Genomic DNA, 15,970 nt, shown 5'->3' with positions numbered 1-15,970 from the left:
GGACCATTGATCTGACCCAGTATGGCTACTCTTACATTATGTTAAGTTTTGAAATGCAAATAGTGCACCCTATTTTGTAAAACCCTGCCATGTTAATCATGTTAGGGGAGATAATCGAGGAATATGTGTTGGGATAGTTTGATGAAATTTTGGTGGTCAAAGCTTTCTTGGACACGCGTGCATACTTTCAGTAAGAAAATTGGTGAAAAGTCTATGGGAGAAACTTAGTCACATATTTTGCAGATACGTGGGCAGTTTGAAAGCTGATCTCATAGAGACCTCTACAGAAAGAGGAGGAAAAGGAAAGGAAAAAACCCAAGAGGAAGAAGAAAAGAAGGAGGAGAAGAGAACAAGGGAGGCAGGAAGGTCAATCCAAATGACAACAGCTCAAAGAAAGAAATAGATTGTCCATTAGAGACAGGACATTAAATTAAACGTAAAGTATCAACTGGAGAATGCATTTAGTGAACAGAAGGATCAGAATAAATAAAATGCCCTAAATAAATATTCTGTTCTGTATTCATGCTTAAGGAGAGGGTGATAGACTAAAAGTACGAAGCCGTGAACGCATTACCATTTAATGAGGAGGAGGTAACAGAAGGTACTGGGGAAAATGAAAGACTATGAGATTTGATGGTGTACATTTCACAATCCTGAAGGAACTGAAAGGGACATTAACTATTCCCATATCATCTCTGCTTCACTTGTAAGAAGCAGATTGGCTGGACTCACGTTGCCCGTAGCTTAAGGAGCACTCTCGGGTGGAAAATCAGGGCAGTTGGGCAGTACGTTTTAGAGCCACGCAGGCTTCTTGCTAAATTATCCTACAGTAGAGGCTATCTGCTTAAACTGTGATCCTCCAGAATTAGGTTGATCCAGTCAGTGTTTTCCCTGCTGCCCGCGTAGGGGCAGACCTGCTGCCATTGTGACACAGTATAACTTTCAAGGTACCATTAGCGACCTCAGGACTTGCTGGTGCCTGAAACTTGGCAATCTTTGTCCAGCCTGCCTGGTCACCTGACTTACCCTGTGAGTTTCTGCTTCCCAACTTCTTTGAACAAGGTACCAAAGCTTAGATTGTGAGCCCAGTAGGGACAGAGAAAGTACAGTACAGTCCACAACACCACAAATGTAGAAATGAAGAGCAGATCCCAAATAAGGGTGAAAATCAAAATCTTTATTAAAAACATCCAAAGTCCTTAAAAATACCCAACATGGGCAATGTTTTGCCTGTACAAGGGCTGCATCAGGGCTGCATCACTCTCCCTATTTCAGACAACCTCAAAATACTCGGCGTCACAATTGACCGCAATCTTACACTCGAGAGCCAAGCCACTATAAAGAAAATGTTTCAATCAATGTGGGAAACTCAAATGTGTAAAACCTTTCTTCCCGAGGGAAATATTCCGTAACCTAATACAATCAATGGTACTAAGCCAAACAGATTACTGCAATGGAATCTATGTGGGATGTAAAGAACAACTCACAAAGAAACTCCAAACAGCCCAAAACACAGCAGCCAGGTTGATATTCGGTAAAACGCGATTCAAAAGTGCCACACCCCTCCGAGAAAAACTGCAGTGGCTTCCAATCAAAGAACACATCACCTTCAAAATCTGTACCCTGGGCTACAAGATTATCTACAGTGTAGTCCCAGGATACATGACAGACCTTATAGATCTACCAACCAGAAATAGAACCGGATCATCACGATCACACATGAACCTCCACTACCCAAACTGCAAAGGTCTCAAATACAAAGCAACCCATGCATCCAACTTCTCCTATATAAGCACACGACTATGGAACGTACTGCCAAAAGCCATGAAAATAATCCACGACCATCTAAACTTCAGGGAATCACTAAAAACCTATCTGTTCAAAAAGACGTACCCTATCGACCCAACTTAAATGCCTCAACTCACCAACATGGCAAAAGCAAAGATCGTTCTGGACATTATATAACCTCCCCTATCTCTGACCACTAATGTGCCTGAAACATACCTACCTATCTGACCTTAACATCACACTGTATTTCTCTACCTTATTTGACCTCAACATTACATTGTATTTGTTCCTTTACCGGACTTGGCGAACGCCTTACAGTTCTACGTAAGCCACATTGAGCCTGTTAATAGGTGGGAAAATGTGGGATACAAATGTTACATATAAATAAATAATATACTAGGAATCAACATAAAACATACAGAGAAAATATAACATTATAAAAAAGAAACCATATAAATACCTTATATGAAAACGAATTACGAACACCTAAACTTCCGGAAATCACTAAAAAACAACCTGTTTAAAAAGGCATACCCTACTGATCCAACTTAAATGCCTAATCTCTGCAACACAACCAAACTAAAGCACGTAATGGACATAACACAACTCTTCCGTTGTACGATTTCCTAGTGTGGCTGTGCCACATGAACTTGAACTCATCACAACATCACCCTGTATTTGTTCACACCGGAGCCTGCAAAGACCTCTCAGGTACTATGTAAGCCACATTGAGCCTACAAATAGGTGGGAAAATGTGGGATACAAATGTAACAAATAAATAAATAAATAAATATGCACAAACAATAAGCATAACAACATATAGTTATTATATGAATTTTTATGTTTACTGTTTGTGCACATATGATATTTTCACCCTTTATTGGGGGTCTGCTCTTTCTTTCTCCATTTGTGGATTTGCAGATCTTTGAAGCCTCTGTTTGGACTCCCAGTTTCCATTATCTGACATAAACGGGACAGACCCGTTGTTGGTTAAGTGAAAAGTTGCATAATATTGAAAACAATAGTAGCTCCTTAAAATGCACAGAAACATACTCTGGAGTCCTTTTACTAACGTGTGCTGAAAAATGGCTTGCGGTAGCGTAGGCACGGGTTTTGGATGCGCGCCAATCCATTTTTCAGCTCGCCTGTAAAGAACGGCCTTTTTTTATTTTTGCTGAAAATGGACGTGCGGCAAAATCAAAATTGCCACACGTCCATTTTGGGTCTGTGACCTTACCACCAGCCATTGACCTAGCGGTAAAGTCTGACGTGGTAACTGGGCGGTAATGACCTACGCGTATCAAATGCCACTTGGCACGTGCCTGAAAATTAAAATTCTTTTTCGGCCATGCGTATCGGACGGTAACTCCATTTTGGTGCGCGTTGGGAGCAAACATATTTTGGAAAATGGCTGCTTGTTGAGCAAAAACTTCTCCGCAACTGTAAATAATTTGGCATGTTTAGTATTTCACTAAGATAGCAGAAAGGGAAATGGGACTTGATATACTGCCTTTCTGTGGTTTTTTTCAACCACATTCAAAGAGGTTTATATAGTATATAAAGGTTATTTGTACCTGGGGCAACAGAGGGTTAAGTGACTTACCCAGAGTCACAAGGAGCTGCAGTGGGAATTGCAACCAGTTCCCCAGGATCAAAGTCCACTGCACTAACCACTAGGCTACTCCTCCACTCATTCCACCAATAAGAGCCAACCTCATCAGTGATGTCACAATGGCTTGATTGCCCAATACAGTTCCCCAGGATCAAATCCACTGCACTAACCACTAGGCTACTCCTCCACTCATTCCACCAATAAGAGCCAACCTCATCAGTGATGTCACAATAGCTTGATTGCCCAATACAGTTCCCCAGGATCAAAGTCCACTGCACTAACCACTAGGCTACTCCTCCACTCATTCCACCAATAAGAGCCAACCTCATCAGTGATGTCACAATGGCTTGATTGCCCGATACTTGGCTCATTTCTGATACTGTGATGTCATAAGGGAAAGGGAAATGGGACTTGATTATACTACCTTTCTGTGGGTTTACAATGTATATACAGGTAGTTCTTTGTACAGGGGGCAATGGAGGGTTAAGTGACTTGCCCAAAGTCAAAAGGAGCTGCAGTGGGAATCGAACTCAGTTCCCCAGGATCAAAGTCCACTGCACTAACCACTAGGCCACTCCTCCACTCATTCCACCAATAAGAGCCAACCTCATCAGTGATGTCACAATGGCTTCATTGCCCGATACGTGGCTCACTTCTGATATTGTGATGTCATAAGGGAAAGGGGGAAAGGGAACTGGGACTTGATATACCACCTGTCTGTGGTTTTTTGCTACTACATTCAAAGCGGTTTACATATATTCAGGTACTTATTTTGTACCTGGGGCAATAGAGGGTTGCCCAGAGTCACAAGGAGCTGCAGTGGGAATCGAACCCAGTTCCCCAGGATCAAAGTCCACTGCACTAACCACTAGGCTACTCCTCCACTCATTCCACCAATAAGAGCCAACCTCATCAGTGATGTCATAATGGCTTGATTGCCCGATACTTGGCTCACTTCTGATATTGTGATGTCATAAAGGAAAGGGAAATGGGACTTGATTATACTACCTTTCTGTGGGTTTACAATGTATATACAGGTAGTTCTTTGTACAGGGGGCAATGGAGGGATAAGTGACTTGCCCAAAGTCAAAAGGAGCTGCAGTGGGAATTGAACCCAGTTCCACAGGATCATTGTGCTAACTACTAGGCTACTCCTCCACTCATACATGTAGAAATTTTAAAACTATTCTGTTTATCTATCTTTCCTTCTTGTCGATTTTCCTTATATTCAGTCAAAACTTCAGCAAAATCAAACACAGCAAAAAAATCTAAGAAAAAGAAAAGAAAAGCAGATTGCTCCAAAAAACCTGCAAAAGGCAATGAAACAAAGCATATGAGCAGCAATGCGTGATAAGTAATCAACTTTCATTTAGCTTTCAGAAAATGCATTTGGAGACCAGGTTTTGTGCTAAACAGAGAGAAGAAGGAATCTAATCTGCTAACGACAGACTGCGAAATTCTCAAGAACAGCTGGTTCTTATTTTTTTTAGAAAAGTCTCCAAAATGGCAAACCAAACACATCTACATTCCTCATCTTTGCTAAATGAAACATTGATGAAGTTGCAGGTCATTTCCATGGAGAACGCCGTCTACTTCACTCTTGGTAATATCAATAATTCTCAGCCACAAATGAGTCTGTCACACCCATTCCTCTGTACAAATACCCCTATGCATAAAGATAAGATGGGCACAAGAACAACCCCCCCCCCCCCCCCCCCAATAAAGGCAAAGGAACCCCTACGCACAAAGCAACCAAGTCGGATAGCTTAGTGGAGTTTAAAAAAGGTTTGGACGGCTTCCTAAAGGAAACGTCCATAGACCGTTATTGAATGCACTTGGGGAAAATCCACTATTTCTGGGATAAGTAGTATAGAATGTTTTGTACTTTTTTGGGATCTTGCCGGGTATTTGTGACCTGGATTGGCCACTGTTGGACACAGGATGCTGGGCTCGATGGACCTTTGGTCTGTCCCGGTATGGCAATACTTATGTGCTCTGGATTCTAAATGGAATGCTGCTACTCTTTGGAGTTCTACATGGATTGTTGCTACTCTTTGGGGTTCTACATGGAATGTTGCTGCACTTTGAAATTCTGCATGGAATCTTGTTATTCTTTAGAATTCTAGAATCTTGCTACTCTTTGGGGTTCTACATGGAACGTTGCTATTCTTTGTTTTTCTGCCAGGTACTTGTGACCTGGATTGGCCAATGTTGGAAACAGGATGCTGGGCTTGATGGACCTTTGGTCTTTCCCACTATGGCAATACTTAAGTACTTATGTAAGTCCAGAAGTAGGGGAGGATCAAGAAGACTGTTGCAGCCAAACAGGTAGTATGTAAGACTTTGGGCACTGTTTACTAAGGTGCGTTAGTATTTTTAGCACACCTACACTTAGCGCATGTGCTAACCATGTAGGCGCTAATAGGGATATTGTAGGCATGTACATGGTTAACGTGTGGACATTTATTTTATTTATTTGGATTTGTTCACATCTTTTTCAGTAGTAGCTTAAGGTGAGTTACATTCAATACACTCGGTCAACGCGGGTTAAAAACATTAACGCGCCTATAATGCGGCTTAGTAAACATGGCCCTTTATTAGGTATCACTCATTTATTAGACCCAACACGGGGTTGTGTTTTGACGGTACACAACTGTCTGCCTCAGGGGTCACTCACTAAAACAACAGATACAAAATAATGTATGAATTTACAAATATGTCTGAACACTCAAACTAAACCATAAAACCAGGTATAATAACCTAAAATTTGTAAAAGCCTATCGGGCGTATTTTCGAAAGAGAAGGGGGGCCCATCTTTCGTCACAAATCGGGAGATGGGTGTCCTTCTCCCAGGGTCGCCCAAATCGGCATAATCGAAAGCCGATTTTGGGCATCCTCAACTGCTTTCCGTCGTGGGGACGACCAAAGTTCACGGGGGCGTGTTGGAAGCATAGCGAAGGCGGGACTGGGGCGTGCTTAAGAGATGGGCGTCCTCGGCCGATAATGGAGAAAAGAAGGGTGTCCCTGACGAGCACTTGGGCGACTTTACTTGGTCCATTTTTTCTTATGACTAAGCCTCAAAAAGGTGAACAACCTGACCAGATGACCACCGGAGGGAATCGGGGATGACATACCCTTACTCCCCCAGTGGTCACTAACTCCCTCCCACCCTAAAAAAAAAAACCTTAAAAAATATTTCTTGCCAGCCTCTATGCCAGCCTCAAATGTCATGCAGGTCCCTGGAGCAGTTTTAGTGGGTGCAGTGCACTTCAGGCAGGCGGACCCAGGCCCACCTCCACCCCCCCTACCTGTTACACTTCTGGTGGTAAATGTGAACCCTTCAAAACCCACCAGAAACCCACTGTACCCACATGTAGGTGCCCTCCTTCACCCCTTAGGGCTATGGTAGTGGTGTACAGGTGTGGGGAGTAGGTTTTGGGGGCTCTGCACCCAAGGTAAGGGAGCTATGCACCTGGGAACAATTTCTGAAGTTCACTGCAGTGCCCCCTAGGGTGCCCGATTGGTGTGCTGGCATGTGGGGGGGACTAGTGCACTACGAATGCTGGCTCCTCCCACAACCAAAGGGCTTGCAATTTGGTCGTTTCTGAGATGGGCATCCTCAGTTTCCATTATTGCTGAAAATAGGGGACGACAATCTCTAAGGTCGACCTAAATTTCACGATTTGGGCGTCCCTGACCATATTATTGAAACGAAAGATGGATGCCCATCTTGTTTCGATAATACGGGTTTCCCCGCCCCTTTGCTGGAACATCCTGCGAGAACGTCCTCAGGAAAATTTGGGTGCCCCTTTCGATTATGCCCCTCCACGGGGCCCTTTTACTAAGCCGCGTAAGCATCTACGCGTGCCCAATGCACGCCAAAATGGAGTTACCGCCCGGCTACTGCGTGGCTCTTGCGGTAATTTCATTTTTGGCGTGCGTCCAATATGGGCATCCGAAAAATAATTTTTATTTTCGGACGTGCATAGGTCATTACCGCTCTGTTACAACATGAGTTTTCCGTCTAGGTCAATGGCTGGCGGTAAGTTCTCAGCCCCCAAAATGGACGCGCGGCAATTTCATTTTGGCGCACGTCTATTTACAGCAAAAAATTTAAAAAGGCATTTTTTTACAGGTGCGCTGAGAAATCATTCTGTGCGTGCCCAAACACGCATCTACACTACCGCAGGCCATTTTTCAGTGTGCCTTTGTAAAAGGGCCCCTATGTACAAACTAAAAAAACACTGGTTGGGCAAATGTTATCTAAATAAAATGGAGTAAATGAAAAACAGATCATAAAAAATGATAAAACTGACCTTAACACAGTAATAATGAGTCAATACAAGATGGAAACAATAGAATAGCAAAATCTGTGTATATCAAAATATGCATATCTTTGTTTCTTGATACATTGATTTTGATATTCTGTTTCCATCTAGCATCGACTCATTATCCATTCATCCTGTGTTAAAGTTGGTTTTATCATTTTTTATGATATGCTTTTCATTTATTTTTTTATTTGTTACATTTTGTACCCCGCACTTTCCCACTCATGGCAGGCTCAATGCAGCTTACATGGGGCAATGGAGGGTTAAGTGACTTGCCCAGAGTCACAAGGAGCTGTCAAAATGGTGGGAATTGAACTCAGTTCCTCAGGACCAAAGTCCACCACCCTAACCACTAGGCCACTCCTCCACTCTATTTATTTAGATAACATTTGCACAGCTATTGTTTTTGTTTTGGTTTGTTTTTTACATAGGCCAAGATGCACTAAAAAAATCGTTAAAGCCCTTCCCTTACCGATTCCCTTAGCGAATCGGTAAGGAACGGGCGTGCTTCAAGGAAAAGGAATGCAAATGAGCTGCTCGTTGTAGCTCACTTGCATTCTCTATTCCATCGGTAAACAGTCGGCTGGTCGAGCATGCGCAGAGCAGCCAAGCGTTATGCTGGCTGCTCTGCGCATGCCAAATACGCCTCTGTGCCGCCTGAAAGGAAGACGCCACGCCACTCACCCCGTCCACGGCCTGCTGCAGGAAGGCTCCGATGCGGCTCGATCGTAGCAGGAGAGTGCAGTTGAGGACTTCCATCCAAAAAGACGTCCTTTTTGGACGTCCCCCCCAATAATAAAAACGTCCTTTTTGGATGTGCTTGACTCAGCTGAGAGACCTTGAAGTCTCTGAACCAATCACAACGCGTTTAGAAAGGACGTTTTTATTATTGTGGGGGGGAGGATGTCCAAAAAGGACGTCTTTTTGGATGGACGTCCTCAACTGCACTCTCCTGCTATGATCGAGCCGCATCGGAGCCTTCCTGCAGCAGGCTGTGGAGGGGGTGAGCGGCGCGGCGTCTTCCTTTTGGGCGGTACAGGTAAGTGAAGGATGTCCAAAAAGAAGGTCTTTGGAGTGGAGGGTTTTTTTTTTCAGGTGAAGGACATCCCTGACGACATTTTTTTCTTCCGATCTGCCCCAACGAGAGGTGTAGACCTCCCGTTAGATTTTTCACGGTAAGGGGATCGGAAAACCGTAGTGCATCTCATTATAACAGCCTTGCAATAGCCTTTGGATCATCTGCATTTCGTTTTTGTTAGCTGCTACCGTGATGGGAAAATGGCTCGGAGAAGCCTTTAGTGCATGCCAGGGTTTTCTACTTGCTCGTTAATGGCTCGTTAAGTTTAGTGCATCTGGGCCATAGTCTTTACATATTTTAGGTTATTATAGCTGTTTTTATGGTTTTGTTTGAATGTCTGGACATACAAAATAATGTATAAATATTTTTAGTGAGTGACCACTGAAGCAGACAGTTGCGTACTGTTGAAACACAGCCCCGTGTCGGGTCTAATACCCATTCGGCTGCAAGAGTCTTCTTTGTCCACCCCCTACTTAAAGATTAGATGGTACAGCATTTCTTTTTGAGGGGGATGGGGCGGAGGGAATCATTGGCTTTGGATTTGAAGCTCCAAGCAGGTACACAAGAATCGGAATGTCCACAAGCCATTGCTTCTATCTCCTCTTCCCAAGCGGAGCTCACCTCTTCTTGAACTCGGAATCCACAATGATCTGCCTCTTTTTGTGGGGTGGGGGCGGTGGCAGTTCCTCTTTAGCGTGCTTTACCAGGATTTTTTCTCGGGTGGTGACTGTAGTCACAGTTTCCTTTACGGTCCTCTGTGTTAGCGACGCTTGAGCGGAAGTTAAGGCCTGTGAAACCTGTGAGGAACATGGAAGCAGAGATCAGACATTGCACAGAGAATTTCAGTAAAAAAAAAAAACTTTTAGGAGTGGCGAGTATTTTGAAACCGGGTAAGAAACTATTTCTAAATCAAACCACAGTGAATCCATTAAATCACACCCAGTTACAGAAGAAAAGAAAAGCATTCCTGGCTTAAGTGCTCTATTAGCTGGTGGTTGGGAGGCGGGGATAGTGCTGGCCAGACTTATATGGTCTGTGCCAGAGCTGGTGGAGGGAGGCGGGGTTGGTGGTTGGGAGGCGGGGATAGGGCTGGCCAGACTTATATGGTCTGTGCCAGAGCTGGTGGAGGGAGGCGGGGTTGGTGGTTGGGAGGCGGGGATAGTGCTGGCCAGACTTATAGGGTCTGTGCCCTGAAGAGGACAGTACAAATAAAAAAGTAGCACATATGAAATTATCTTCTTGGGCAGACTGGATGGACCGTGCAGGTCTTTTTCTGCCGTCATCTACTATGTTTACTATGAACTATGTTTATCTATTTGTCCTGCATTAGCCTTCAAAATGTAGAATTTCCATTTAAGGGAGGGTTCTGTACCGACTTCTTAACGTATCAATAAGAAATTTTCGCTCATTTCCCATATACGATAAATGTCTGTTTCTATGGTCTTCATTTGATAATACCATAAGTACATAAGTATTGCCATACTGGGACAGACTGAAGGTCCATCCAGTATCCTGTTTCCAACAGTGGCCAATCCAGGTCACAAGTACCTGGCAAGATCCCAAAACAGAACAATACATTTTATGCTTCTTATCCTAGAAATAAGCAGTAGATTTTCCCCAAGTCCATTTTAAGAATTGTCTATGGACTTTTACTACTACTACTACTTGACATTTCTAGAGCGCTACTAGGGTTACGCAGCGCTGTACAATTTAACAAAAAGGGGCAGTCCCTGCTCAAAAGAGCTTACAATCTAAAGGACGAAATGACAAGTTGGGGTAGTCTAGATTTCTTGAATAGTGGTTAGGTGCCAAAGGCGACATTGAAGAGATGGGCTTTTAGCAGGGAATTGAAGATGGGCAGGGAAGGGGCCTGGAGTATGGGCTCAGGGAGAACATTCCAAGCATGGGGTGAGGCGAGGCAGAAAGGGCAGAGCCTGGAGTTGGCGGTGGTGGAGAAGGGTACTGAAAGGAGGGATAGAGAGGTAGGGAGGGGCTGCAGATCAAGTGAATTTGTAGGTTAGGAGGAGAAGCTTGAACTGCATGCGGTACCTGATCGGAAGCCAGTGAAGTGATTTGAGGAGAGGGGAGATGTGAGTATATCGGTCCAGGCGGAAGATAAGACTTTTCCTTTAGGAAGCCATCCAAAGCTTTTTTTTAAACCCCGCTAAGTTAACTGCTTTTGCTAAATTCTCTGGCAACAAATTCCAGAGTTTAATTACACGTAGAGTGAAGAAATATTTTCTCTGATTCATTTTAAATTTACTACTTTGTAGCTTCATTGAGTGCCCCCTAGTTCATTTTTTTCCTCCGATGTAATTTACCTTGAGTAACCTTGCCTGTTACCCACTGGGGTTGTGGGGGGACGGGGGAAATATTTTGCTTTTTTAAATTTATCCTTTTTGTTTAGTGAGTAAATAGGAGCAGAAATATTTAGATTTTACATAGTTTGGGCTACCAGAACCAGGGCTGGGATTTGGTATCATAAGTCTTCATTCACAACTATCCAGGCATATTTTCCCTGTCTCATAGCTCTTCCAGTCTACCTAGATGGTTACTGTAACTACGGCCTTGAGCCAGGGACCATGCACCAGGTCTCTTTGCAGAACCCTACAATCATGGTTCTGAACCTGGCCACTAGGTGTCACTTTCAAGCAATAACTATGACTCCTTTCCCCTTGACCCTCCCCAAAGAGGGAGCATTGCAATGAACACTAACTTCCTCAACAGCACCTCCAGCACAGGTTGACCAAGGACAAGTCCATAAACCACTACTAAATGGACTTGGGAAAAATCCACAATTCCAGGAATAACATGTATAGAATGTTTGTACGTTTGGGAAGCTCGCCAGGTGCCCTTGGCCTGGATTGGCCGCTGTCGTGGACAGGATGCTGGGCTCGATGGACCCTTAGTCTCTTCCAAGTGTGGCATTACTTATGTCCTGTACTTGGCTCACTTTTATTACATAGAGCAGTGATTTAACCTATTGTGATGTCATAGTGGCTCATTCCACCAATAAGAGCCAACCTCATTAGTGATGTCACAATGGCTTGATTGTATAGAATGTTTGTACGTTTGGGAAGCTCACCAGGTGCCCTTGGCCTGGATTGGCCGCTGTCGTGGACAAGATGCTGGGCTCGATGGACCCTTGGTCTTTTCCCAGTGTGGCATTACTTATGTACTTATGTCATGGCTGTCCGAGGCCCTGCTCAGTTAAGTGCTACTAAATATCCCCTCCCCTCCCATGGTCTAAGGGGGCAGGAGTCTCTCCTGCCTGCAATGAAACTGACCTAGGAAATCCATTACATTCTGCCAAATTTCAGTCCCTCCTCCCCTCATCATAAGAAAACTAAATGCAGCAAGTCAAATGTCTCCAAAATTGTGGAACTTTACTGAGTTGAAGAGCTGTGTTCATGTTTAAACTCCAACATATGTGGAAGGATCAAGTTGGTGCTCTATTTTGCTATGCCATAAATAGGGATGTATTTGATTTTCTGGGTGCAAGTCTCAGGCTATAGTGCAGTGGTTCCCAAACCTGGTCCTGGAGGCACCCCAGCCAGTCAGGTTTTCAGGATATGAATATTCATGAGAGAGATTTGCATCTACTGCCTCCACTGCATGCAAATCTCTCTTATGAATATTCATATCCTGAAAACCTGACTGGCTGGGGTGCCTCCAGGACCAGGTTTGGGAACCACCAGAAAGCCACGCGAAAAACATAACCAAGAAGATGTTCCACTCCATAGGAGCCGACTCTGTGGGTGCTGTGGGTGCTTGAGCACCCCCAATAATGAGAACATTCCTTGTATGTGGCCAAGGAAGTGTTATTTCCACTGGGCTTAGCACCCCCAATAATTTTGAAAAGTTGGCTCCTATGTTCCACTCAATGTGGTTGCAGTCACAGAGACATGGCTCAATGTTTCCCATGAATGGGATGCAAACATACCAGGCTATAATCTATTTAGGAAGGATAGAGAGGGTCGAAAAGGTGGAGGAGCAGCTCTATATGTGAGAAATGAGATCACAGCGAATGAAATGACAAGGACCTGGGGAAAGGAAGAAGCGATATGGATCACCTTAAAGAGAGATGATAGAACCTCTGTCCACGTGGGTGTTGTCTACAGACCCCCAACACAATTGGAGGAACTAGATGAAGATCTGATCGCAGATATTCAAAAGTTGGGAAAGAAGAGAGAGGTGCTGTTGTTGGGAGATTTCAATCTGCCGGATGTAGATTGGAAGGTTCCGTCTGCGGAATTGGAAAGAAGTAGAGAGATCGTGGATGTTTTTCAAAGTGCTTTGCTCAGACAAATGGTGACAGAACCCACAAGTAAGGGAGCGACGCTAGATCTGGTACTCACAAATGGGGATAGTGTATCAAATGTCCGAGTGGGTGCACACCTGGGCAGCAGTGACCATCAAACGGTTTGGTTTGATATGACGGCTGAAGAGGAGGGTGGCCACTCAAAACTGAAAGTCCTGGATTTCAAGCGTGCCGACTTTAGTAAAATGAGGGAATACCTGAGGAAGGAGATGATGGGCTGGGAGGACGTGCGAGAAGTGGAAGGACAGTGGTCCAGGCTGAAAGAAACTATAAATAGGGCCACAAACCTTTATGTAAGGAAAGTAAATAAAAACAAGAGAAAAAGGAAACCAATATGGCTCTCCAAGCAAGTGGTTGAGAAAATAAAGGCTAAAGAGTTGGCGTTCCAGAAATCCACAAAAACTCAAAAAGAGGAGCATGGAGAGGAATACCGGATGAAACTGAAGGAAGCCAAGAGAGAGATACGTCTGGCGAAAGTGCGTGCAGAAGAACAAATGGCTAGAAAGGTAAGGAGGGGTGACAAAAATTTCTTAAGGTATATTAGTGAAAGGAAAATGACTAAAAAGGGAATTGTGAGACTGAAAGATGCTGCGAACTGCTATGTAGAGAAGGAGACTTATCCAGTTGTGGCATTTCAGGGGTTTGTTTTTTGGTGGAGGGGGAAGGGCAGTGGCGATCCTAGGTCGGCTGCCACCCGGGGCGGATCGCCGCTGCGCACCTCCCCCCTGGGTGCAGCAGCGTCCATCCCCCCACATGACCCCCCCCCCCCGGCGCAATGACACCCCCCTCCCCAGCGCATCAAGCCCCCCCCCCCAGGTGCATTCTTGGCTGCTGGAGGGTGCAGAGAGCAGCCGCGCGCCTGTCGGCACCGCTGGCTCCCTGCTCCCTCTGCCCCGGAACAGGAAGTAACCTGTTCCGGGGCAGAAGGAGCAGGGAACCATCAGAGCCACCAGGCGCGCGGCTGCTCTCTGCACCCTCCAGCAGCGTGCACCCGGGGCGGACCGCCCCCACCGCCCCACCCTTGGAACGCCACTGGGGAATGGGTACCTGCTTTGTCCACCAATAAAACCATTTTCCACCGAAAAGTGTGGAATATAATATGTTGATGAGCAGAAACAAATTCATCATGTAAATTCATAAAAGTCTGATGCCCTGACACAACAAAATGTGTAAAATATTCAAGGGGGGTTGGAGGGGTGAAGAGTTTCCATAGCCCTCTATGTTCACTTTCTATTACTGTACTCCTTAGAATTCAGCTTCCCTATAAAGCACTTATTAGTATACCCTGAATGGCTCCCTGGAAGACTAATACAAAGTAATTCATAAATTAATCTAACCCATGCTGAGAAATGAAGATTGAGAACAAGGGAGGTCACCCCAGGATAGGAAGTTTGAATGTTGCAGCAAAGTGACCAGTTCCATCCAATCTGTTCCAGTACTTCACAAGAAGAAAGGCCTCCTCTTACTGGATTTCATTTTAACCTGCTTTTCTTCCAAGTGTCTTGCATATCAAAGTGTGCTAATGCTATTTAACAATCTAGGACCCATCAAAGGAGCACCAGAAAGACAGTCGGGGAGAGAGATGAAACACAGGGAGATTGAGAAGGAAGTTGCAAGAACAAAGAGCTCATGGGAAGCCCTTCTGCAATCAGGCTGTAAGGTAAATTAATCATTGAATAGGGAAAGGGAAATGGGACTTGATATACTGCCTTTCTGAGGTTTTTGCAACTACATTCAAAGCGGTTTACATATATTCAGGTACTTATTTTGTACCAGGGGCAATGAAGGGTTAAGTAACTTGCCCAGTGTCACAAGGAGCTGCAGTGGGAATTCAACCTAGTTCCCCAGGATCAAAGTCCACTGCACTAACCACTAGGCTACTCTTCCACTAGCAATATTCCATCTAGAATCTCAAATAGTAGCAACGTTCCCTGCAGAATCTTAAATAGGGAAAAGGAAATGGGACTTGACATACTGCCTTTCTGTGGTTTTTGCAACTACATTCAAGGCAGTTTACATAGTATATAAAGGTCCTTATTTGTACCTGGGGCAATGAAGGGTTAAGTAACTTGCCCAGAGTCACAAGGCGCTGCAATGGGAATTCAACCTAGTTCCCCAGGATCAAAGTTCACTGCACTAACCACTAGGCTACTCCTCCACTCATTCCACCAATAAGAGCCAACCTCATCAGTGATGTCACAATGGCTTGATTGCCAGATACAGTTCCACAGGATCAAAGTCCACTGCACTAACCACTAGGCTCCTCCTCTGTATACAACACATATATGATTCTCTATTCCTCTGCTTCTTAACTATTTTTTTGCAAATTTTTACCCAATGGATCTATGCGATGCTACAGTACTTATGCACCTAACTGCCAAAAATATGCACATAACTTGCAAAGAAAAGCTACGAGAATGGTATGGGATTTGCGTTACAAGACGTATGAGGAGAGACTTGCTGACCTGAACATGTATACCTTGGAGGAAAGGAGAAACAGGGGTGATATGATACAGACGTTCAAATATTTGAAAGGTATTAATCTGCAAACAAACCTTTTCTGGAGACGGGAAGGTGGTAGAACTAGAGGACACGAAATGAGGTTGAAGGGGAGCAGATTCAAGAAAAATGTCAGGAAGTATTTTTTCACGGAGAGGGTGGTGGATATGTGGAATGCCCTCCCGCGGGAGGTGGTGGAAATGAAAACGGTAACGGAATTCAAACATGCGTGTTATAAGCATAAAGGAATCCTGTGCCGAAGGAATGGATCCTCAGGAGCTTAGTCAAGATCGGGAGGCGGGGCTGGTGGTTGGGAGGCGGGGATAGTGCTGGGCAGACTTGTA

The 15,970-nt window shown here is 44.5% G+C and overlaps 1 protein-coding gene across 1 annotated transcript in view; it reads right to left on the bottom strand.

The window, feature by feature from the left end:
• The window catches only part of DMD (dystrophin), a 2,615,032-nt gene that overhangs the window by 1,565,046 nt on the left and 1,034,016 nt on the right, over nucleotides 1–15,970 (bottom strand). Inside the window, exon 17 of the mRNA XM_030202363.1 lies at nucleotides 9,428–9,603. Within this exon, the coding sequence (XP_030058223.1) occupies nucleotides 9,428–9,603 (176 nt within the window). The remainder of the gene's footprint in view (nucleotides 1–9,427; nucleotides 9,604–15,970) is intronic.

This window comes from Microcaecilia unicolor, chromosome 4 (genome assembly GCF_901765095.1).
Source record: "Microcaecilia unicolor chromosome 4, aMicUni1.1, whole genome shotgun sequence".
Taxonomy (NCBI): Eukaryota; Metazoa; Chordata; class Amphibia; order Gymnophiona; family Siphonopidae; genus Microcaecilia; species Microcaecilia unicolor.
Note: the sequence above shows the minus strand (reverse complement) of the source record. Positions and strands in the feature narration are given on the sequence as shown.